This window comes from Cricetulus griseus, chromosome 3, assembly GCF_003668045.3.
Source record: "Cricetulus griseus strain 17A/GY chromosome 3, alternate assembly CriGri-PICRH-1.0, whole genome shotgun sequence".
In the NCBI taxonomy this organism is placed as follows: domain Eukaryota; kingdom Metazoa; phylum Chordata; class Mammalia; order Rodentia; family Cricetidae; genus Cricetulus; species Cricetulus griseus.
This window is the reverse complement of record NC_048596.1, coordinates 60,070,436-60,094,825: the sequence shown is the minus strand read 5'-3', so window position 1 is coordinate 60,094,825 and position 24,390 is coordinate 60,070,436. Positions and strand designations below refer to the sequence as shown.

General features: G+C 51.6%; 2 protein-coding genes and 1 non-coding gene across 5 annotated transcripts; all 3 read right to left on the bottom strand.

Annotated features, from left to right (window-relative positions):
• Window positions 1-140: 140 nt before the first annotated feature.
• Window positions 141-5,945, bottom strand: Sigirr (single Ig and TIR domain containing). Of its 3 annotated transcripts, none has more exons than XM_027409015.2 (10): window positions 5,659-5,945; window positions 3,847-3,988; window positions 2,657-2,855; window positions 2,159-2,289; window positions 1,937-2,077; window positions 1,533-1,676; window positions 1,328-1,430; window positions 1,098-1,248; window positions 776-959; window positions 141-471 (listed from the first exon to the last, which is right to left on the bottom strand). In XM_027409015.2, exons 2-10 carry the CDS (start codon window positions 3,851-3,853, stop codon window positions 308-310), a joined length of 1,224 nt encoding a protein of 407 aa, XP_027264816.1. In that variant the 5' UTR covers window positions 3,854-3,988; window positions 5,659-5,945; the 3' UTR covers window positions 141-307. The 3 variants fall into 3 exon arrangements, with proteins under 3 accessions (XP_027264816.1, XP_027264817.1, XP_027264818.1); XM_027409016.2 differs by having other exon boundaries at window positions 3,847-4,002; window positions 5,719-5,945; XM_027409017.2 differs by having other exon boundaries at window positions 5,719-5,945.
• A 3,690-nt stretch (window positions 5,946-9,635) lies between these two features.
• Ano9 (anoctamin 9) lies at window positions 9,636-18,546 on the bottom strand. The gene is made up of 24 exons (XM_035441604.1): window positions 18,484-18,546; window positions 18,195-18,269; window positions 17,852-17,977; window positions 17,579-17,724; window positions 15,928-15,974; window positions 15,771-15,829; window positions 15,610-15,683; window positions 15,253-15,387; window positions 15,051-15,147; window positions 14,819-14,879; window positions 14,630-14,712; window positions 14,412-14,516; window positions 14,179-14,331; window positions 14,063-14,099; window positions 13,773-13,884; window positions 12,927-12,984; window positions 12,741-12,838; window positions 12,501-12,643; window positions 12,251-12,403; window positions 11,404-11,551; window positions 10,714-10,815; window positions 10,545-10,638; window positions 10,303-10,415; window positions 9,636-10,206 (listed from the first exon to the last, which is right to left on the bottom strand). The coding sequence occupies exons 1-24, from the start codon at window positions 18,544-18,546 to the stop codon at window positions 10,179-10,181; spliced, it is 2,310 nt and encodes a 769-aa protein (XP_035297495.1). The 3' UTR covers window positions 9,636-10,178.
• LOC113831102 lies at window positions 13,118-13,220 on the bottom strand. The gene has a single exon (XR_003484061.1). It is a non-coding gene; the product is annotated as a U6 spliceosomal RNA (small nuclear RNA).
• Window positions 18,547-24,390: the final 5,844 nt, after the last annotated feature.

The following is a 24,390-nucleotide window of genomic DNA, read 5'->3' as shown; positions in this document are numbered from 1 at the left end:
GCCAGGGGGCTGAGAATAGAAGGCAAATTTGAGTGGCCAGCAGCTTGGGAAACCCCATGCTGGTGAGGATGAAAAGAAGGGTCAGGGCCTCATGATGGAAGAGGAGACATAGCAGTTACCACCCAGAAGAGAAAACAGGCCCAGGCGGGAACAAAGAGGATTTTATTTTGTGACACCCTGGAGCCACACTCCTTCCCTGAGGGGTCCAGAGCAACAGGCAAGACTGGGGTCCTAGGGAGAAGGGGTGTCTGCTTCTACCCTGGAAGCTGCCACCATGACCCCATGATCTGGGCTGCTAGGGTAAGGGCTACACGTCATCCTCAGACACCAGGCAGTAGAAGTCTGTTCGTGCACTGTAGTTTCGAGAGCCAAGGTCAGACACATCCATCTCACTGCCATGGCCCTCTCCTTCGGAGACCCTGCTTGAATGCAGTGGAGTCGGGGGCTCCCCAAAGACAGGTCCACGTACACCTGCGGGACACCACAAGGCCTGAGGATCTGTGATTAGAAGCGGGTTACTCCATGCTCACCCACCAGCCACAATGACACTAGAAATACACACACACACACACACACACACACACACACACACACACACACACACACACGCTTACCCACAGAGGTCTAGGGGCAAAGCCCCTCCCCAATAAGAGGCAGTTAGGAGCACTGCCATTGGAGGTCAAGCCTCTACAGGAGGCAGGATCTCTCCATGCCGGACTAGGACACTGTAGCTGTATCTGGCCAACTAATCTGCAGTGAGGCCAGATGAGCATACCCAGGTCTCCCTCAGGATCTGGATCCAGCTCCATGGCCCGGCCCTGGGCAGCTCGTCCTCTCACGATTAGCATAGGATCTTTGTCATCCTGGAGTCGCGTCTGGGGGTCTCCCTCCACCGGCCTGTATTGCACCTTCCGTGGCAGTGCCAGCTGTAGCTCTTTCCAAAAATCGGAGGAAGGCGCCTGGGGGGCCAAGTTTGGACCGTCAGTATAAACACATGGGGATTTATGAACTGGAAGCCTCTAGCCACCCAGACTCATAGAGCACTGCCGGCCCTCCAGCACCTCAGGCACCCACTCACAAACCCCCAGCCCTCGCACCACAGAGCCAGGCTTCCAAAGCAACAGGGTTACGAGGTGGCGGTGCTGGCGCAGGAGGCGGAGAGCAGGGTGGATGGGCTCACGCCTCTGGCCCTCGAAGGTGATGAAGATAGGTCTGCGCGTGAGCTCCAGTAGGCGGCACAGTCCCTCCCTGCGGGGACCAGACCGTCAGGCGGGACACGGCCAGGCCTCCCAGTCCCCCACCCCAAGCCAAGCACCCGACGACGCACCGGAAGCTCTGGCTACACCAGGCCCGGCCCAGAAAGGCGTCTGAAAGAACCACGATGAGGCGCCGACACCGACTCAGGTTCACCAGGAGGTCGGCAGAGGGCTCTGTGGGCAAGGGCGTAGGCCGGCGGATGAGAGGCGGGGCCAGTGACAAGGGCGGGACTCAGGGAAGAGGGTGGGGACCAGGCGGCCGGGCAGGGGCGGTACCAGCGCGCGGCAAAAGATCGCGGTCCTCCAGGAAGAGCTTGTATCCCCGACGCCGCTCCAGCTGAGGCTTCAGAATAAAATTCACAAATTTGCGGTCCTCCGGGCAGTCGCTGTAGGACACGTAGGCATCGTATAACTTCCCATCTGCAGAGAAGGCCGTTCAGCGCGGCCAGTTACAGAGATACTCCTACCCCATGCCCAGCACTTCTCTGAACAAGGGAACCAGACCCCAGAACGCTTTCTTCTGTTGACCCCAGCTCTGTGCCCTTCCAGACAGTACACCTAAAGCCCTCTAGAGCTGCAACTCCCTCCTCCCAGGGCTGAGCATAGCATGCAGCCGGCACCTCAGTAAGGCCCTTGACAGAATCTTGTGCCCTAATCCATGCAGGACCCCACAAACCCACCGTTCATCTCCACCTCCCCATAGGCGTCTTGGTACCAAAGCAGCACGTTGAGGCGACACTTAACATAGAGCAGGGCCACCAGCAGCAGAACCAGCAGGACAAGGAGGGAGGCCAGCACTGCAACCACATGGCCAGCAGGGCCTGCAGACAGGAGGAATCACTATTCCCTTAACCTCAGGACTTCAGGAAACCCTTGCCCTCCAACAACCTGAACTCCCTCACCAGCTTTCCAGAGAGTGAAGGAGTGCGAGCTGACATTCCAGACAGAGCAGGTGAAGCTCCCATAGTCCTCAGCATTGGTCAAGTTGAGCACCAGGACACTGGACACAACTCGTGAGAAGTTGGCACTGACCCTGGGAAAAACAAGCCAAACCCTCACCTTGGGACCAAGGACACCAGTGGATGCCCAAGTCCCAACTGTCTAGGATCCACCCAAGCAGATTGCAGATTTGAGCTAGGTGATCAGAATTTGGGTCTGGGTCCTGGGGATCCTCTGGTTGCAGGCTTAGCTAGTCCTGAGTGGGCTACTCAGGACTTAGAATCCTATTCTCAGACAGTCTACAAGATATACACAGGGGTCATGAGGGAACTTTGGACCTGTTCTCAAAGTCAACTTTGCTCAGGTACTACAGAGCCCTTGTCCAGGTTGTAGGTTGGAAAGGCTGCTGGCCATGGTATATCTTGGTGGTTACTCTAACCCTGGAAACCTCAGTCTCTTACCAAAAATCCTGATGGAGGCTGAAGTGGCTTCCATTGCCCAATGGAAGACCATCTTTTAGCCACTGTACTGAGGGCTGGGGACACTGGGGCCTAGAGACCACCCAAGCTGTGCAATTCAAAGCAACTGCGCTGCCAAGGGCAGGTCCCAAGGCTTGGTCTTCAGGTGGGGAGAGGAAATGAAGGGCCCTGTCACAGACACCTGCAGGAAGAGAACAACAGGTCAGCCATTCTGGGATGCCTTCTCCCATCCTATTCATAGATGCTCTATGATCAAGGAGATAAACAAGGCAATGGGAAAGTAGTGTCAGTGACCACACTACATCCATCCATGGTCCTACAGACCAGAGCCCAGGCTTGCATTCTTCCCTCAGTAGTGGCCAGTTGTGCTCTTCTAGCTCTCATGTGACAGCCTTGTGCTCAGGGAGAACATTAACAGGGAGAGGAATGGCCAGTCATGTTTGAGCTGAGCCAGCCCGGCCCCAGGGGCCCATCTGTTAGCTTAGCCCTACTGGACATGAGTCCAGCCTCCACACTATCCCCTCAGAGCAGGGCCAGTTCCCACCTCCCTCAGCCTGGATGGCTTCTACTGAAGAGCTGCAGTGACTATAAACACCAAATGTTGAAAGAATACATATGCAAGCATCTTTCGCAGGGACAGGGCAAGATGGAGCCTGGGCTTCCAGGATCCCCCTCCACTAACCACAGACCTGCTTTCCCACTTTCCTGAGGCCTAAACTTTTTCAACTTTAAGCGAGGATGATGACCCTACCAGAAGACTGGAGAGGTACACTGCATCACCTCATTTAACACCCACACCCCCAAGATATCAACCCCCCCCCCCCGAGATTCCTAGACTTACTGATATCCCCCACTCCCCCGAGGCAAGGTTTCTCTGTGTAACAGCCCTGGCTGTCCTGGAACTCGCTTTGTCTCTGCCTCCCAAGTGCTGGCAGGCTTACTGATTCTTGTACGCCTCTTCTGTAGGCCTCAGGCATGAGAAAAGTAGAGGCTCTCATCATCCCTGCCTGCCCTGAGTTCAGAACCAAGTGCTAGAGAGAAGGGATGAGCATAGGCTTTGACCTCTGGCATGTATCCAAGCACAGAGCTCAGCAGAGAGTGCAATGTGAAGCCAGCCTGACAGGCAGAAACTGGGGTGGAGACTTGGTCATGGCCCTCTCTGACCTGCCTACCTGCCATGGCTCTTCCAGGGCCTCTTCAGGCCGAACACTGGTTCCACCCCTGGCTCCACAGGGGCTCCTTAACCGAGCAGATGGGTCCACTGGAAGCTGAGAAGGACTCCTTTCTGTCTATTCAGCCAGCTGGACAGGGTACCTGGAGGTCAGAGGCTGTCACCATCCCCAGGGGACAAGTTAAACAGGAACAGGATGAGTTAACCAGTAACTGTCAGCCACTAGCAGCACTGGCTGCACACCAGAGAGCTTTTCTTGTAACTTCGGCCAGTCTCAGAGTGCTGTGTGAACTCCTAGACACCACAAGGCCAGAGCAGACTCTGCCTCACCAGCTTGGGAGGGGCAGTGGCATGGACCACCTTCACTTGTCCTGGAGCCACTGTGGTGACTCAGGGATACAGCAGACATGCTCCAAGATGGATCTGACCTCAGGAGATAGCAGTTAGCCTCATTCCTGGTTGTCCCCTGTAATGGACTGCTGCTGTGTGCAGGTGGGTGCATGGGTGCTTGTCACCTGGCCAGGACCTGGGGGTTAAGGGGATATGAGCCATAAGTGAAGCCTAACTGTAAGATTTTGTTCTGGATGCAGTCACACATGTGAATGACATGTGAAGACATGTGAATGAACACATCACACCTGCAGACACCTTGAGGCTCACCTGGGTCAGGAGAGGTAAATGGGGACCAGGCTAGTATAGAGGCCACTCTGAAGAGCCTTGGGAACCCCTTCTGGGTACCCAAAAACACAAATGACTCTTACCTAGGGTCCTGGGCCATTCTCAGCCCACAGCAATTCTTCCACCTGGAACTCTAAAGCTCTGCAGGGGCATGACAGCAGGAAATTCAGGGTTCTCTTCTTTAGCATCCCAGGGCCGTAGGTGACCCCTCTTTCCTGGGTGCCCCAAGTTCACTCTCTTTATACAACAAGCATTTAATTGAGTTCCTTCCCTCCTCCATGCTGCACAGACACATGGACAGCAGGAACATGGGGTCAAGCCCCAAGACCCTGGGCCTGGCCTACCTCAGATGCCCCTCCTATACCTAAAGCCCCAGAGACTTTTTTAAATACTGTTTCCCTTTGTTCTGCACTGGGTAATGCTCAGGCAGAAAGCTCAGGCTTGGGTAGACATCAGTCTTCTTGGGAGCTAGTTCAATCAGAGGCACATTACTGTCAGAGGTGGCAAGGTGATCCTTCCAGAAATCCTTTGGGGTGAAGGGCAGTCCTACTACAGTCCTGGAAGCAGAACCACCCACCAAGGGCCTATAGAAGACAGGCTTCTCAATTGACCCCTCAGAGTGACCAGAAATACATACCCCAGCCCAGCAGGTCCCAGAGCATGCCCTGCAATAGCCCTCAACCTCCTCAAGCTCAGAAGACCTTGACTCCTGCAAAGGCAGCCACAGACACTGCCAGAAATCAAGACCAACCCTCCAGGATGTGACTCACTGAGGCAGCAGGTGTCCTCTCCTTTGCCCCCTTCTCTTTCACATTCTATGCATACACAGTCCCTCTGGCCCCCACTCAGTCACAGTGAGTTCACCTTGGCCAATGTGTACACATGTATGGGCTGCACGCACCTCACCTCACAGACTCACTCCCAAATACCTCAGGGCCCACAAGCACAGCGATACATGAGTACTCGTCGTTCTCTCTCTCTCTCTCTCTCTCTCTCTCTCTCTCTCTCTCTCTCTCACACACACACCACACACACACACACACACACACACACACACACACACGCACACACGCACACACACACAGTGTGCCTGTATGCAGCTCAGCACCATGGGCCTCTCCTCAGCCAAGCCTACCTTCAAGGACAGATCACAAGGCCACAGGATCACTCAGAGCAATAGGGAAGGCACAGTCACCTGGTTTCCAGATCTTTCCTCCAGAGGAGAGATGGTCATTGAGGTCAGTAACATGCACTTGTGAGCAAATTGTCCCCTTTGCTCGGCCCCAGAGAGGAGCCACAGTAGTGTGGCTATCCACAATGCATGATCAAACTTGGGCGAGGACCTGGCTTTTGTTGACATATATTTTAGTCAGAACTTTCCCCCTTGGTTTCCTGGCCTTACAGTCACATCCTCTCCTAAGCCTAAACCCCACCCAGGTACCCACCCCTTCCCCTGGTGGGGCGGGATGTTGGCGGTCCTTGCCCCGCCTTGCCTGGCTCTTCCTGTAACTCTAAGAGGCCCCTTCCTCCCAGGACTGCCCCAGTCCCTAAGCACTACATTTGCTCCGGTACAAGAGCATAGGTGGTTACTTCAAGTGGCAGAGGTTGGGGTGATGTACAGAGATCCTGGCAAAGAGACCCCAGCCAGACTCGTCCTAAACATACAACTGGGTAGGAGGCTTCCTAGATTCCATCCCTCACCCCCTCACACACCTTTTTGCCACAGGTCTTGGTGTAGTCCTGGTTGACCTGGAACAGTCTATGTAGATTAGGCTAACCTGAACTCACAAAACTCCACCTGCCACTTTCTCTTGAGTTCTGAGATTAGAGGTATGCTCCAAGCCTGGCAACACTCTCATTTTTTATACTATACTCAGGAGTGGAGAGGAAGAATTATATTATCTGTCCCTACCCCCTAAAGCCCCAGGCATGACTCACCTCTGACCTAGTGTAGCAAAGGGGATCTCTCAGAAACTGGTGACCAATAATGAAACCTAGAGCATATCTCTCTGGTCCTTACCCTGTCCACATCCCAGGCAATAGACTCGTAAGACTGAATAGCTGTGACAGGCTGTGGTATCTCATAGACATTAGCTTAGGGCTGGGGTGAGAGAGAAGAGACCCTTTTCGAGGTAAAGTGCCAAACACAAGAGCCAAAAGCCTCTGGCTCTCAGGTGGGTGGGGGAAGAACAAAGCTGGTTTCTCCCATTGTTACCACTGACTCCAGAGTGACTTGAGCCACCCAGCCCAAGGGAATTATTTACAGAATGGAACAAGGGTCTTCTCCAGTTCCTGTCCCTCCCTGCACCCTCACAGTTGCAGAAGTAGGTCCTGGATACTCTCCTGTGGTCTTCCTACCCCTGGTTCAGGCCACCCAGAAGCATGCTCAATACAGGAGCAGACCTCTGGGTAATGGTGTTCCTTAGTCTCAAGAATCCCCTTCTTTTACACTTGTGAGCAGGTAGCTACCTGAGTATCTCACATAGTAACTAGCTGACCTTGCCAGGTGCTTCCCACATTGTAAGTAAAGAAACTGAAATGCAGAGCTGGAGAGATGGCTCAGCGGTTAAGAGCACTGGCTACTCCTCCAGAGAACCCAGGATTCAATTCCTGGCACCCACACGGCAGCTCACAACTGTCTGTAACTCCAGTTCCAGGGGATCCAGCATCCTCACACAGACATACATGCAGGCAAACACCAATGCACATAAAATAAAAATAAATTAAAAAAGAAACTAAAATACAGCAAAGCTCAGGAGCACCAAGGTCAGAAATGAAAAGGTAGGCACCCCAGTACTGAGGTCAGTGCCCTCCAACACCTTTGCCTCCTAATAAGCCTGGCATAATGTTTGTGCCTCCTGAGCCTAGTGTCTGCGACCCTCGAAGGGTCTTGAGTCGATACTATTCTCCTTTCTTCTGTTAACATCTACCACCTTCTATCTCACCCTCAACCCAAGGGTGGAGACTCCTTTTGGGCTCTAAAGTCCCTTTCACAGGGGTTGCCTAAGACCATCAGAGAAGACAGATATTTACATTACAATGCATAACAGTAGCAAGATTATAGTTATAAAGTAGCAATGAAAATAATTTTATGTTGGGGGCCACCACAACATGAAGAACTGTATTAACTGGTGGCAGCATTAAGAAGGTTGAGAAACGCCGGGCAGTGGTGGCACACATCTTTAATCCCAGCACTGGGGGTGGGGGAGCACAGGCAAGTGGATCTCTGTGAGTTCGAGGTCAGCCTGGTCTACTGAACGAGTTCCAGGGCAGCCGCCAAAGCTACAGAGAAACCCTGCCTCAAAAAACAAAACTAACAAACAAACAAAAAAAAAAAAACCACCAAAAACAACAAAAGAAACAAAATGAAGGAAAGAAAGAGAGAGAGAGAGAGAGAGAGAGAGAGAGAGAGAGAGAGAAAGAAAGAAAGAAAGAAAGAAAGAAAGAAAGAAAGAAAGAAAGAAAGAAAAGGTTGAGAACCAGTGCTTTATCCAGTACCCCAGCCTCAGGCCAGTCTTGCATAAAAAGCCCAGATTGCCTCGAACACTTGCCCCTGCAGTCCTTTGGAGGCGCTCCAGGCAGGGACTCGGAATTTAAAGCCCAGGCTGGACCCTCGCATCACTCAGCATTGCCTCCATATTATGAGGTTCTTGGAAAGCCCAGGTTCTTCTCCCGCCAGGCCCAGTCCTTGAGTTCTACCGGTGCTGTTGGAAGACTTAGTGTCCTGGGCCTGTGGACCCCAAGCCAGGGCCCGCTCCCCTCTTGTGGATCTGTTTTGCTGCTCAGCATCCGAGCCAGAATGCTGCTCCTGCTCAACTCTTGACCTGTGCCACCCCTGGTCTTGGTGTGTGCTGGGACCCCAAATATATATTTTTTAAAAGAAGAACTGTGCATAAAAGGCCTCAAGGAGACCGATTCCCCGAACTCATCATGCTCCTACAACTTGCCCTTCGTCTTCTGTGAGTGGAGCAAGACCTGTTTCCCTGAAACCAACAGGTGCTGCTAGCAGATCTTTCAAGCAGAAGACGGGGACGCGCACGGAGAGTGCAGAAGACAGGGACGCGCACGGAGAGCGCTTGGGCGCGCACCGAGTGGGGCGCTTCCAGAAGGCGGAAGCTCTTCTGGGGTCCCCGCGACCCGGGGCCCCAGCCAGCCTCTCAGTCGGCCCAGGGTGTCCTAGAATTGCTCAGGGGAGCAAAGGTGGGGTCTTGAGCCCCTGGCCCACCTCTGCAGGCTTGCACTGAAGTCAAGAGGAAGCTATTGACCACGTCGGGCAGAGTCAAGAGAGCAGGGCCAGGGAAGGGGACTAGACGCCGCGCACTCGAGCTTCCGGGCTGCTGGGGAAACCTGCCTGGTTCAGAGCTACTTCCTGCAGGACCATGGCCCCGAGGCTTCTCGGAGCAAAGTGCGCCCAGGTCCCCAACCCTAGAACTGGAGCGACTTCAGGAACCACGACCTCTACTCACCTCCACGCATCTGACTCACGGCTGTCACCCACCTGCTTTCAGACCTGGAAGTCGCGCGGAGGCGGGCCGTTTACCTGGCCTAGGTGCGCAGCAGCGACAGACTCAACGGCAGGTGCAGCCCCGCCCCGCAGGCAGGGCGAGGGCGGACCCTAGTGTCCCGCTTTATGCCTGAGGCTAGTGCTGCAGACTGTCAGGAGTTCAGCCTCGGGATCTTCAGCCTTTTCGGCTTTGGGGCAGTGGCCAAACCAGCCCAGCCAGCCCAGCCCGCAATAGGCCACCCTACCGACCGGTATGGTGTTCTGCCTCTCTAGCCTGGGCTCTCCCCTTTCGTCCAGGAAGTCTGTCTTGATCCACACCCTACCCATAACTGATCCTGGGTCTTCTCTTGCCAACCTAAAATCCAGCTATTTGGAAAGGAGAACCTTCTTCAATAATGTGTGCCTTATAGACTAGGAGATGAGGCAAACCAGAGAAAAGTCAGTTGGCCCGAGGCTACTACAGTTCAGACTTGCCTACAATGGGCATCCTTCTTCTGTCTAGCCCAGGGCAGAAATAATCCCTAGAAATTGGATCTACATCATGAGGCTCAGAAATCAATACACACAGGTTTATTTCGTTTGTAAAAAGTTTTACCGGCGGTGGGGAATCCAGCTAATGGGGGGGGGGTGCTGGAAGTTAGTCTCTGGGCCTCCCACCAAGCAGGAGGCCACAGAGCATAATATGGGGCCCAGAAGCCAGGAGGTCCATGGACCTTGGGCTAATTTTACTGCAATAGGATCTTATGAGCAGCCTGAAGTTCTATGGGTACCAGGGCTACTCAAGAGTTTCAAGTCAGGTCTGTGACACATTTCTTGAACCCTAGGAAAGTTGAAGCAAACCCCACATACACATCTGTGCTATTCATAAATACCATAAATATACATGGAATTCCAGTGACCCTCTACATATACAAAAGACTCCCGTGGTTAACATATATACATTATACCGACATACATTCAAGGGCCTCCTATGATCTTCATTCACTGACATATATGCAGACCACCCAGGCCCCTACATATACATGGACCATTTTACAGCCTCCCTCAACACACGGTGTACATTGTCATGGACGGGGCAAGCTGTAGAGATGGGGACTCCCTCCTAGTCCAGGCTCCTGGACGTCAGCCTTTCTCCACCTGCCCCAGGTTGTCTATACATCTGTGCTTCTAGAATTGAAGCTGCAGGAAGGATGAAGTTGGTATGGGTCAGAGGCCGGGCCTGCCTCCAGGCACAGGCCTGCCTGCCCCCAGCCAAGGAAGCCACTGCATCCCTACCACATTTTCTCCCGAAGTATCCGGTACTTCTCCTCCAAAACCTTGTTCTTCACTGACTGGGGCACATCGGGGACAAACCATGCAGCAATGAGCTTGATACACAAGGCGACATGCTGTGGGTAGGAGAGAGATCAAAGGCCCAGCAAGGTCAGTGGCTAAAAAGAACCTTTAGGATTTGGGGACTGGGAAGGAAAAGTGAGAGACCTGCCTTTACTTAGGCTCTCCCTTACAGTTCTACCCACCTCAAAGAGGATGACGAAGGCCAGCCGGATGGCCAGAATGAACCAGAACTGCTCAGAAAAGTTGTAGCCCTGGTCGTTTCGGTAGTCCCGGTACCTGGGGTAGGGAAGTCCCTAAAGTCAGGAACCAGGAGTTGAGAAGGCATTTATGGGGGAATAAGAGGTTCCAAACCTGCACACGGTCACATTTTCTTGGCCTTCCATCCTGCTGTGGTCCTGTAAGTCTTTGGTATAGAAGACAGACAAGCTGTGGTTGACATAGCCCTTGAGGCAGCTGGGGAGAGAGAAGTATGGGACACTCATGGCCTGGGGTCCTCCTAAGAACTCACCTGCATCTAGGGGACATGAGGGGGAGGGTATACCATGGAAGGCCTTCTCCATTTCCCTTCATGAGAAAAGACCTGCTGTCCAAGCACAAGGCCACACTTGGGAGGGGTGAAAGAGGCTGAGGGGCCACCAACGGTGTTCCCTCCCAGGCTGGAAGAATACTCCTAGGGCTGATGCAAAGAGCCCCAGTCTGCAGGAGCAGTGGGAGCTAGACACATGTGTGCTCTGCCTTCCCATGCCAGAATTATGAAAGAGGTGTATAACTTTGCAGGGAAGCCATTTTGGTGCTCCCTGCTCATTATCAAAAGGACCTGGTACTTGTCTCCCTACAAAGGCCCATCAGTTATTCTTGGGATCTAACCAAGGTAAGTAAGTTGTGTACACAGTTCAAGGAGTAGCAGAGTCCCTGCCTCAGTGCAGTCCCAGAAGCCCTGGAAGCACCCAGATATACTCAGGAGAGCCCCAGGTCTAAGCTTAACTGGAAGAACCAGTCTCTCGGGTGGGGGGGGGGGGGCTTGACAGTTTAATGCCTTACTCTTCAGTGAAGTTCCTGTTCTGTCCACACGGGCCATAGCGGTACTTGTAGACTACTCTGGGGATGAACTCAGAGGTGAAGGCGATGACCATCCCATTGGCAATGACTGCCAGTACTCCAATGGTCTCCAGTACCTGCAGCCAGGTCCCTGAACCACAACAGTGGAGTGAAGCAGCCAGTCCTGATCACTGGTAGTCTCCCACCCTAAAAGCTTAGAGCCTGATTGCTCAAGGAACCTTGTGACATCTCTGTTCATGGCCCCACTGGAACCATGTGAGCCAAATTATCTGCAAGGAAATCCCAGCTAAAACAGATATAGCGTGGCTGCGCACTCTTCTCCTTGATGTGAGCAGTGAAGGACTCAGGTTTCCCCATCCCCGCTCTAGCTCCTGGACCCCACCCAAATGAGGATTCCTAAACCTGGGCCCCTTCCTGGGGGTCTTCCTAATGCTCCTTCCACATCTAGCAGCTAAACCCCATTCTCACTATGGAAACTCAGGATGACTGAGGCCTTGAGCTCTCTTTTCCCTCCCATGTGACCAGACTCCAGCTTTTCCATATGGTCCCCTTGGAGTTTGCAAGACCTTCAGCCACATGCTGGAGGCTCAGGGAGGGCCTTGTCAGGTGTATTCTAGCCTGCCTTTTTCTAGGGTTTGAGCCCATGAGGTTTGGTTCCCATATCTGGAACACCTAGAGACTGTCTCTGGAGTAAGGGGGAGGGGCCCCAGCTCTTACAAGTTGCTTCAAGGTGGCCTGGCATTGACTGGTGAGAAACCCAGGGTTGGGAGTTACTCCTCCCGATGCCCGGACTGTTCTCCTCCACTGTACAATTTGTGTGCCCTCTGACCTATGTCCTTAGCCTTTCGAGGAACCAGGCGCCGTTGTAGTCTGACCATCTTGATGGCATCCAGGCGGATCTCCACGAGGTTGCTGAAGAGTGCCAACAGCGGTGCCAGTGGGAAGGCAGCCACAAAGATGGTGGTGAAGCCATACTGGATCACTGTGGGGTGGAAATGACACCCTCGGTCCAGGACAGCCACCCACTTTTCACCCGGCGTACCTACCCCATCTGCTCAGCCCACTGGAGCTTGACGTACTCATCTCCATGAATTCATCAAACAGGCTGAAGGTGTTGACTGGATTCATGCGGTAGTTACGCTGCCACTCTTCCAGTTCTGGGTCTTTGGACTCGTGACCATGTTTATAAGCCCGCATTAAGCGCCATTTATGGACCAACAACCTGTGGGCACCAAGAGTGTGTGGATAATACAGAAAGACTGCAGGGCACAGGGACAGGCAGTGTGGGAGGCTGGACTGGGGTGGGAAGAGGTCCTCACGGGCGCAGGTACTCGACACAGTTGCTCAGGGTTTGTTTCAGTCCCATGATGATGGCCATCTGGATGAACAGGTCCATCATGCAGCCACTGAGATGGCACTGTGGGGCCAATGTGAAGGTCAGGGACAGAGCTCAAGGAAGGAGAGGGATTCAGGAACTAGGCAGTGGGGTCTTAGGAGAGACTGACCTCCTCTAGCTTCCACAGGCCAGCCAGGCGTGTGGACTTCCCAGGGTGACCATTGATCCTAGGGAGAAAATCAAGGCCTGTGAGGAAGTTGAGTAGACTAGGCTGGCCTGGAACTCACAGAAATCCACCTGCCTTTGGCTCCAGAGTGCTGGGATTAAAGGCATGCACTACCACCAACTGGCTCTTATTATTTAAATATGAAACACTTCATAAATTTGAATGCCATCCTTGTGCAGGGGCCATGCTAATCATCTCTGTATTGTTCCAATTTGGGTATATATGCTTCCCAAGCAAGCTTGCTTTCTCTCTCTCTCTCTCTCTCTCTCTCTCTCTCTCTCTCTCTCTCTTCTTCCCTCCCTCTCTCTCTTTCTCTTTCTTTCTTTCTTTCTTTCTTTCTTTCTTTCTTTCTTTCTTTCTTTCTTTAATTCGGGGTCGTATGTAGCCCAGGCTGACCGAAAACTCACTCCTGCCTCCAAGTATTGAGTCCTGAAATTACAGAAGTATGCCACCACATCCAGTTTATGTGTGCTAGAGGTTGTAGGAGTACACAGGCACTCCAACAACTGAGCTATATCCCCAGCCTCAAGATTCTGGCCACTTTTACTTATTTCTCATATTTATTTATTTACTTTATCTAGTTTTTGAGACAGAGTCTCTCTACTTAGTCTTGGCTCCCGGAGCTTAACATGTAGACCAGGCTGGCCTCAAACTCACAGAGATCCACCTGCCTCTGCCCCCCAACCCTGAGTGCTGGGATTAACGGTGCGTGACTGAGATCAAGCCAGGAGGGCTGAAGGAGCTGGGGCCTGGGGTGGAGGATGGGTGTATGGAACAGTGGTGACATACCTGCCCAGAATGAAGGCAATGTAGATGAGAGACGAGAAGTGGGCAAAGAACTGCAGGATGAAAAACTTGACAGTGAACTTGCTCTCTCGCTCTGAAAAGGTCCTGGGATCCTCTGGAATGAGACACGGCTATTCTGTCTTTCCCTAGACCAATCCAACATCATGACCTACACCTCTCAAGTGAGAGGTCCCAGAAGAACAGGAAGCCCCCACCCCATGTCTGATCACAGCTCCACGACTCTCAGCCCTGAGTCCTCCCCAGCTCCCAGAGAGAGGCTTGACTTTTCTCACCAAAGTTGCAAAGCTTCAGGGCTACATATTTGTTGACCTGAGGGAAGAATGAATCAAGTGGGACTTACCTAGAACTTCAGTCGAATTTCCCAGCACCTCCCCTGCCTGACTGCTACCTTAGTCATGATGACTATGATTACGTAGTGTACCACGGCTCCGGTCACTACCACGACAGTGGTCACCTGCTGCTCCAGGAGGCTGCTGAAGAGAGCAGCGGCCAGCACACGGTAGACAACCAGCACATGGGCCATGCCAATCATGAAACAGATCTGCAAAGTGGTGGGGGTGGCTGTGAAGGGTAGGGATGGCTGGGTGTCCGTCCAGCCCTTACCACGGTTCCCAGCAGTACCATGAGCAGGGACAGGATCAGGATGATAGTGCTGCTCAGGTAGGAATGGTGATGTGTTCTCAGCTTGCAGTCTGGATAGTTAATGAGCTCAAGGGCCATCTCTTCCTGGGAAGGTCAGCAGATACAAGGACACAGAAGGTCAGCAGATACAAGGACACAGGTAGGGACCACATGGGACACCAGAAGCGAGCAACCTTGATACTGATGGCCCCTCTTACCTCTTCCTCATCCCATCCATACAAGTCCCAGTGCAGGACCACACGGGCACGCTGCCGCTTCCAGATCTCCAGAAACACCGTGGCTGCAGTGAGCACAGGGAAGTGTCACAGCACACCTAGGCCAGGGTGGCTGAAGAGCTCAGGTTGGCTGGCCCTAGGCCCCTCCAGGGATGCCCAGCAGCAACTCACCCCACAGAGCCATGAAGATGGCAAACAGCACAGTGCCATCGTTGTCAAAGAGATGAGTGAGCTGAGGGCAGGAGCAAAAGGGCTTCACGCTGTGCCTCCTAACCATGTCCCCCAGTGGGAAGGGAGAGTCTGGCTCTTCAGGGCATCCAGGTGCCTTGTCTTCCCCACTTCCAGATGGACATACTGTACCAACCCTTGCATAAGCCCTGGAAAGATTCCAGTAGCATCAAACCTTCGCAAAAGTGCACAGTTCTGAGAGCCGCTGGTATCTGCGACTGTTGTCGCCAAGGGGGCACATGAAGATGTCCTCGGCCTGACAGATCTCTTTGCTGTGAGTATGGAGACAAGACCAGTGATTCTCAGGTGCAGGGTCCACCCAGGCTCCCACTTGCATTGCTGGCCCACAAGACTGCAGGTCTCAAGTCCCAACCCACCTGATCTGGCTGGAATCAAACAGGGCAAAGCCACTCAGAAAGATGATGAGGCCCACGACAGCAGCAGGCACCAGCATGTAGGTGTACCAGCCAAGCCAGGCAAAATACAGAGCCACCTTCTCGCCAAAGTAGTTCCTGTGGGAAAGCTTCCCCATCAAGGCCACCCTCCCCAGTGGCCTCAGTACCTGGTAGGGTATAGGCATAGGAGAATAGGGTAGGAGGGTGGGTACTGCCTAGCATCAGTATAAGTGGGGACTGTATCTCTCACTTAGGACTGGATTTGCTGGGCCACAGATTATCTGGTTTGAGCACAGACATATCTGTGGCCCACAAGTGAGCTGCTTGGTGTGGTATTACCTAATGTCATCAATCGGCTGTTTCCGGAACATGTTTCTCCATCGGGCCCATTTTTTCTTCAGGTCTTTTTCTCCCTGTGTCACGGGAGACAGACAATGAGAGCTTGGCTTCCTTCCCCAGGTTCCCACCCTCAGGCCCATTCTGAATTTGTCACCCCTCACCTCGTGCAGAGGAAACATGGTCTCAAAAACTCCATGCTTCACCAGATCCTCGAAGGTGTCTAGCAGTTGCAGGGAGGTTCAGTCAGAGAGCAATGGAGGGTAGGAGAATCCAGCCCACAGCAGCACCCTCCTAGGCCACCTGCCCTTCTGTGCTCACCACCAGGTTTCATCTTGCTGTTCACGACAAAACTCACAATTCGGATTCTGAAACCCAAGAAACTAAGGATCAGAATGGCCCCATGGTAGCCTAGTGGACCCCTCCCCTTAAAGCCCTGTTCTTCACACATCCAGGCCCTCTCTGTTCTAGAAGAGGCACCCCACTGATACTGATCAGAACCTAGAGTCCATAAATCACCCTGAAAATCTGCTCGAGTCAGGTTTGCCTGGCCTCCAGGATAGGGTCCTGTCCTTACTTTAGGTTTCCACATCTCTCCCAGGTTCAGAGTCAAGACCATGATTGCCTGCACATGCTGAGTGTTTATGTGTACAAACTTTCTTACATGGTTATGAATCATTCTGCTTATGTGGAAACTGATGTTCAGAGGGTAAGGTAACTTGCCAAAGGCCACACAGGCATACTCAGACACATCCTAAGTGTCTGAGATACAGTCACCTTGTGAACACATAGAAAGCACCCCCTCCCCGTGAGGCTGTCTTTCTTCATCCCCATCAAGGTGTCTGTCTCTACTCTTCTGATTTCTCCTCAATCCTCCCCAGCACACACACACACACACAAAAATGTGTTCATGAGTCTCTGTTGCTTGGAACCTAAATCCCTGACTATCCTTTGCCAGAGTCAACTAACCAGGCCCCCAGACAGCTCTGCCTAGAGGTGGGGGTAGGTGACACAGAAGGACCAGAAAGGAGTGCATGAGTGTTCATGAAGGAGCAGGTTACTGGGGGCCCAGGAGGCTCTACCTGTCAAATGTCAGGACCAGATGTCCAGAGAGGGGATTTTGATAAGGAAGAGAACTATGGGAGATAAAGACCTCAGAGTCTGGAGGGGGTGTCTGCTCCCTTCACTGCTGACTCTGACTGAAGGACCACAACCAGGAGTTTTCACAGGGTGTCAAGAAGTGAGCTGTTGTTGTCGAATATTATTTGAACTGAGTGAAGATGGGTTACATTTGTTTACGCCGCATTGTTTAACAATGTAAGGATGTGTGCTTAGTTATGTAAAGATGTGCGGCATTTGCTTCACCTAGCCTGCCTGAGTCACCTAATTGGTCTAATAATGAACTGAATGGCCAACAGCTAGACAGAGAAAGGATAGGTGGGGCTGGCAGGCAGAGAGAATAAGAAGGAGAAATCTAGGTGTGGGGGAGAAGAACAAGAGGAAGAAGAGGAGAGGAGAGAATGAGGGAGATGCCCAGGGCCAGAAACCAGGCATCTGCCAGACAGACAGACATGAGAAGCAGTGAAAGTAATATATACAGAAGGAATGAAAGGTATAAAGCCACGAGGCAAAGGATAGATAAAGAAGAACAGGTTAATTGAGTTAAAAGAGCTAGCCAGAAATGGGCTTAAGCTAGGCGGAGCATTCAAAACTAATAATAAGTCTCCATGCCATGATCTGGGAGTTGGTTGGTGGCCTAAAAGAAAAAGCCTGGTACAAGCTATCATTATTACTATTACAAAATGACAACTGGGGCACAGAGCCTTGCTCAAAGAATGGGGTCTGATCCCCTGTGACATCCACACTAAGACTGTATGGAGCTGTGTTGTCCTACCTCTGGTGGGATGTGGCCTATGTTCTGCCTGGACACAGGGCAAGGGTTCTCCTGGCTGGGCTCTGGATACATCCTCACCTTGTGGTAGCTGGGATGGAGTTCATATTGTTCAGTTTGGATCTGGGGCCAGGATCTTCAGGCTTCATGAGAAGAGTCCGGTACAGGTCAAAGATCCCACTGTCAGCTCGGATCCCAAAGAACACCTTCTTCTGGTCCTTTATCATCTTGAGAGCCACAGGGGAACCAACTCATCCACAGGCACTATCCTGTCCCCTGTTCCTGGGGCGTATGACATGACTTTCCCCACAACTCTGTGGCCCATGATTCGGCCCCTGATGCAAACTAGCTCACCTTGAAGTGGAAGCCCTTGCTCTCAAGTTTCTCCAGGAACTGCTGTTGCTTCTGCCGTTGCCATTGGTTTTCCTGAGTCTGGAGATCAGCCACCAGGACACAGTCCCATTGATGAAAGGCCTCAAGCTGGAGGAAGAAGGTATGGGGTAGAAATAGAACACTGGACACTGATAGGAGAAAATGTCAATGTGGAACCCAGTACAAAACACAGGAGGTGAAAATGTAAGGGGCAGGAACCCAGCATAGGACATGGACACGAGAGCAGGGTAGGACCATAACCAAGCCAGAATACACAGAGTGAGAGGTCAGTGGAATCAAGCCTGGGAGGTCGGATCAGACTCACCCTACAAGTTCCCATTTCCATCAGTGGCAAGTTGTCCCCTTCTGAGCCCACAAAGATCTGGAGGCTCTCATCACCCTGGGGAACAGAGAAAAATGGGGAGATGAGCCCCTCACAAGCCTCCTCCTACACTCTCTGAGCAGGCACACACAGGTACACAAAGAAGCAAGACTCCCCACTCTGTACCAAGCTGGGGACTGGTCTACCAGAAACTAGTTAGCAAATAGGTCATTCCTGGTGGAGGTGAGGCTAAGGATGTCACAAGGTAGCAGAAGGTGACAAGAGAACCAACACAGTCTGTGTGGAAAACACCAAGGAGTTCCTTCAGGGCTTTAAGGAAAGTCAGACGGGCCATTCCTCCGTGGCAGACAGACAGTGGCTCACAGGGATGTCACTGAAGGGAGTTGTAGTGAGTACTTGATGGGTGAAGAAATGGCAACCAAGAAGTGGCAGGTCAGAGGGCTAGAAGACACTAGCTGCATACATTTTAAGAGTCTGAAGATGACAAAGTCAGGGAACATGAGGAATGCACTTGTGTACTGCTGGGGGTTCACACAAACTTGGGGTTTGCATTGGGTTTTTAACTGGGCAGTACTAGACCCTGTGTCCTGGTCATCCTTGAGGACACAGACAAGAACCTAAGGACAGGCATATTCCCCTTCATTGAGAGCCATGCGTGGAATCAGGAGGACTGGAGATTTTTCTGACTTGTTCTCTACTGGACCACAGTGAGGATCCCAGATCTTCTGGGAGACAGGCTTACATCTCTCCCCACTGAAGGCTAGGTTCAGTGCCTAGAGAAAGCTGTGAGCATGGGAAACACAGTGGGCACCAGTATCACCCCAGTCCATATGAGGGAGGGTGTGGTTGCCCCTTATATCCCTGGGAGTCAGGGATGCACAAAGGGATGTGGAAGTGAGTGACAGTCCTGCTGCCTGAAGCCTATAATCCATCCCACTCTAAGTCCTCAGAGAAGTTCAGAGGGTCCTGTGACAACGAGAGTCCGGGAGTCATGCCACCAAGACAAGGGGAAGTAAGAAGATGGTGACTAAAAGCTACACAAACTCCTGAATGACAAGAATAGGTGAATTGTGCCGGGTGTTGGTGGCGCACGCCTTTAACCCCAGCACTCGGGAAGCAGAGGCAGGCAGATCTCTGTGAGTTCAAGACCAGCCTAGTCTACAAGAGCTAGTTCCAGGATAGGCTCCAAAGCTACACAGAGAAACCCTGCCTGGGGGGGGGGGGGGGGAAGGATAGGTGAACAGTGACAAGAAAAGACACAAGGGTTTGTGACTGGAAGTGCTGGGCAGCACAGATGTAGCCTGTGCTTAATCATGGGAAGCTAATGGAGGGCTGGGGACACCAGAATGACCTTCGGGCTCTATTGCTAACCAAAATCTCAAACAAGCTTGTTTTTAAGAAAACAAACCTTAGGAATCTACATCTACCATGATCTCTTTAAAAAATAATATGCATAGAATAGATATTTTGCCTGCATTTTTGCCAGCTAAGTCTGTGTACCATTTGTCTGGCTGGTGCTTATGGTAGATAATACTGAAGAACCAAAACAGACAGCTGTGAGTCACCGTGTGGGTGCCTGGAATTGAACCAGGATCCTCTAGAAGACCAGCCAGTGCTCTTAACTACTGAGCCATTTCTCCAACATGCTTTTTCTTTCTCTCTCTTTCTCTCTCTCTCTCTCCCTCTCTCTCTCTCTCTCTCTCTCTCTCTCTCTCTCTCTCTCTCTCTCTTTGAAGCAGGATCTCATTTTGTAGCCCCGGCTAGCCTGGAATTCACTATGTAGACCAGGCTGTTCTTGAACTCAGAGATCCATCTGCCTCTGCCTCCCAAGTGCTGGGATTAAAGGTGTATACCACCACCGCCTGTCCTTTTTTTTTATATCCTTATTTGTTTTTTATTACACAAATGTTTGCCTTCATGTATGTCTGTTTTCCATATGTGTGCCTGGTCCTGGTGGAGGTAAGAAAATGGCATCAAATGCTCTGGAACAGGAATTATAGGCGTTTGTGAGTCACTGTGTGGGTGCTGAGAATTGAACCCACGTCCTCTGCAATTTTATTTCATTTTTGGAAATAGAGTTTCATATAGCCTAGATTGATTTAACTTCAGTAGTCCAGGATGACCTTGAACTGCTAATCCTCATGCCACTGTGTCCCCAGCCCTGGAATTACTAGCAGACACCGCCAAGCCTAGTTTATGTGGTACACGGGATTGAATTCAGGATTTCATGTGTGCTAGGCAGGCTTTCTTTTTTTTGTTTTTGTTTTTGTTTTTTGAGACAGGGTTTCTCTGTGGCTTTGGAGGCTGTCCTGGAACTAGCTCTTACAGACTAGGCTGGTCTCGAACTCACAGAGATCTGCCTGTAGGCAGGCTTTCTAATTGAACTACATACCCAATCCAGTTTTTGTTTTTGTTTTTGTTTTTGTTTTTTTGACCCAGGGCATGTAACCCAGGCCTCAAATTGGCTAAGAGGGAGGATGATCTTGAATTTTTGGTCATTCTGCCTCTACTTCCTGAGTGCTGGAATTACAGGTACAGGACACTATGCCTGGGTTTTTGTTTTTCTTAAATGGGGTTTTAATATAACTCCCAGGCTGGTCTCAATTTTTTCATCTTCATAAGTAAAGTGGCACATTTTTAGGAACACTCACAGATATAATAAAACTACACTACCAGCTGGGTGGTGGCACACCTTTAATCTCAGAACTCGGGAGGCAGAGGCACGAAGATCTCTATGAGTTTGAGGTCATCCTGGTCTACAGAGTGGAGTTCCAGGACAGCCAAGGCTACATAGTGAAATCCTGTCTCAAAAAAAAAAAAAAAAAAAAAAAAAAAAAAAACAATAAACAAAACTACACTATCAAGGGAGGGAGCAGAGTCAGGACGATGGGAGCTGTGGTCTCTGTCTCAGTGAGTGATGGGTCTTGGGTTCTTAGGACTTCATTTTTCTCTCAACAAACAAGGTGCCTGAGAACTGAAGTTAGGTGGCAGTTGGGGCTTCTTTCCTGAGGATGTGGGCTGTAGGAAGCAGGGAGGGAGAATTGAGGAGGTGGGGGCTGCCAGGCAGGTTGGAGCAGGTTGCTCTTTCCTGAACCTGATGGAGTGAAGGCTGAGGGAGGGGTTGAATAGGCAGACACACTGGCTAAGGAAACAGCATTTGGTAGATGCTGAGGATGCCAGTTTTGTAACGCATGATGTGTCCTTTGGCTCTGTGCGCATGGGTGACACAATCCTGTCCATGTCCCTAAGAGCAACACACAGGGGATGATGGAGGGACTCCAGAGTGACAAGGACCTTGTGGCTCCAGTGTTTCAGAACCAGGTACACTCAGGTGCCTAGGAGGTACCTGAGCCAAATGAAGCTGTTTCTCTGACTGTCTAGCAGGCTGGGATGCTCTTCTCATATCCCATGGTCCAGACCCGAGTCTTGCTTATCCTGTTACCAATTCGCAGTGTCCATCCTCAGTGGTCCCTGCCTCTATCCCCACACTGCATCTTACCATCCCTGAAGTCACCCCAATGTCAGGTCTGGCTCCTGCTTCCCCTGCCCAAACACATTTCTCCTGCCTCCTCCAGAGTCTCACCATACTGCTCCAACAGGCCAGCTCAAGAGCTGCCAGATAAAATACAGGCCACCTAGTTATGTAGGAATTTCAGATAGACAAACAGGCTTTGCAATGGGCATGGTGGCACACGCCAGCAATTTGGAGGGTTGCAGTGAGTTTGTGGCCAACCTGATCTACATAGCAAAACCTTGTCTCAAAGCAGTACAAAAATTTTGTTTGTTTTTAAGTATATCCCAATGTTGCCTGGGTATACTTATACTGAGGGGGAAAATTATTTATCTGAGATTCAATTTAACCTAAGTTGCTTTGTTTTATTTGTTTGTCTTGCTGCTGAGTGCACACCCTACGGTACCCCTGTCAGTGCACAGACACACACTCACACATCCCCCAAGGAGCTTCTGGTTTGAGGATGGGCTAGTGCTGCCCCTGCCTGCATCTCCATTTAGCTGCTGGAGGGAGTACAGGCCTCAGAACTTCATCTCCCTGTCTTGTGTGCATCCTGTGTGCTATACTTCCCCATCCACCTGGGCTCCCAGGGGAGCATTTCTGTCTGCTCCCACCTTCCCTCCTCTGACAACATTCCCCAGACTCCTGGGCTCTCTTGGCTTCCCACCCACTACCCACAGACACTTGTATCCAGGTATTGTGGGCAGTGATTGAAACTTCTCCAGGAGAGAAACCTATACCTAGAGCAGCAAGACAGGGTGAGCACCCATGTCTCAACTTGGGAAGAAGGTGACATCTCAACCAACAGGATAGGTAGCCAGGGGACCCTTATGTAATCCACCCACCACAAGTGCTCATAGCAAGTGTCATGTGGGATGAACTGGTGAGTGAAATATGCTTGACTTTGGACCTGGGCAGACATCCTCTCATGACTTCCCTTTCCATAAGCTACAATCATCAGCATGGGACCAAAGAGTTAAAATGTATGGAATAAGAGAGTGGAGATAAGACCTAGGATAGAATCAGGAACCTGTAGGACTTTGGAACCCAAACTGAGAGGGATCCTAGGAAGAGGAGACTGTCGACAAAGTATACCTTTGAAGGCTGTCTCTAGTCAGCCCAAAACTTAAATTAGAAAGCCCCTTCCCACTAGAGATGTGTGCAGCTTTGGAACAATTACCTGGAGCCTCATGGGGCTGGGGATGTCACTTCAGCCAGTATAAGCTGATGCAACTCTGGGCAGGACCACTATTTATATATACATGGCAAAGCAATATTTACATAGCTGGGGGCTCTAACAGCTTTTAGCTGCACCATAGCACAGGGACAGTGGTCAATCTATCAGCTAGGCCAGAGATTCCCTAGGTATCCCTGGTTCATCCATTCCAGCCCACAGCAAGACAGGGCCAGCCACTAAATTCAGCATTCATGCATACTGGGCTTACAAACCCACCCACAGCCACAGCACCCAGATTTCAAGGTCAAGCTGTCTAGGGCCAGTGTGTGTACAGGGCAACATCTTGCTCATCCCCAGTGGATGGTGATACCCATGAAAATCTCGGTGCTGCCCTTGGGTTGCTCATGGTGGGACCAGCTAGTGAAGCTATCTTTACCTCCAGCCAGCAGCTTGCTCAGTGTTCCTGAAATATTCAAAACCTCTGGGTCCTAATCCATTGGATTTCACCTCCAAGAAACTGTGTGGGCTCCTGGAACTCCAGGATACACAAGGTAGGGGCAGGGCTGTCCCCATACACTCAACTGGAGCCATGGACCTTCAGTGCCAACCTTGTCTTACACAGCCAGACTAGGATTCAAGCTCAGGCAGACAGACACCCTGGCTCTGATGGGATCAGTCCTCTCAGAGACTCAGTTTCCTCACCTAGAGGATATCACCTCTGCAACAAAGAACCCTGACAACATACACAGACAGGAAAGGAATGAGGAAATCATTGCTTTCCTCAATCACATGCTCAGGTACTAAGATTCCTGTCTTTTCCCCCGGTCCTTCCCACCCCCAATCCTACAGGCCACACATAGTGGGCTGGGGCTCAGGGGCTCAGCTAGGACCCCTAGATCTTTGTTATGGACACAGGCCACCCCTCCAGTGAGTGGGACACCATAGCACCTCAGGAATCCTCCCTTTGAAGGACCAGGAATACAGGGAGCCAGAGCTGAGCGGTCCTGTTCCCTACCGCCCAAATCCTCTCCGCCATCCTGGTCAACAGTTGTGCATACAGCTGCCATCTGTCTCCAAAGCAAGCCTGACCTGGGGGCACATAGTACACATACACATAACTGCATCCCAGCCATACACAAAAGACTTGTGGATCTCACTTCCCACCCCCTCTGTGGCCCGATTTACCCTAAGGTCATGTTTACCTCCCTTGCTAGTGCTCTGAGACCTACCACACTCTTCAGTTTCATTTTCCGCAGGGGACCCACCTGCTCTGCCACAGTGTGCAATATAGAGGCCTCATCTTCTACCAAGGGCTCTGCTTTCCCACTGCCTTTCTGGGCACCATCTCTGCTTCCCAGGAACTCCTGTGGCGCTCTCTCTCTCTCTCTCTCTCTCTCTCTCTCTCTCTCTCTCTCCCTCTCTCCCTCTCTCCCTCTCTCTCTCCCTCTCTCTGTCTCTCCATCTCTCCTTGCAGCTGTCTATAACCGACT

Coding starts and splice junctions, on each gene's coding strand:
- Sigirr (XM_027409015.2), bottom strand. Junction 2,078..2,158: donor CTTCACTCTCTGGAAAGCTG/GTGAGGGAGTTC, acceptor TCCTGTCTGCAG/GCCCTGCTGGCCATGTGGTT. Junction 1,249..1,327: donor TGGTGTAGCCAGAGCTTCCG/GTGCGTCGTCGG, acceptor TGGTCCCCGCAG/GGAGGGACTGTGCCGCCTAC.
- Ano9 (XM_035441604.1), bottom strand. CDS start 18,546: ATGGCCCGTCTGACTTTCCTTAAAGCCCTGAAGGAACTCCTTGGTGTT. Junction 12,644..12,740: donor TGTGTCGAGTACCTGCGCCC/GTGAGGACCTCT, acceptor TGGTGCCCACAG/GTTGTTGGTCCATAAATGGC. Junction 10,416..10,544: donor CCTTCGTCATCCTCTTTGAG/GTGGGTAGAACT, acceptor TCCTACCCACAG/CATGTCGCCTTGTGTATCAA.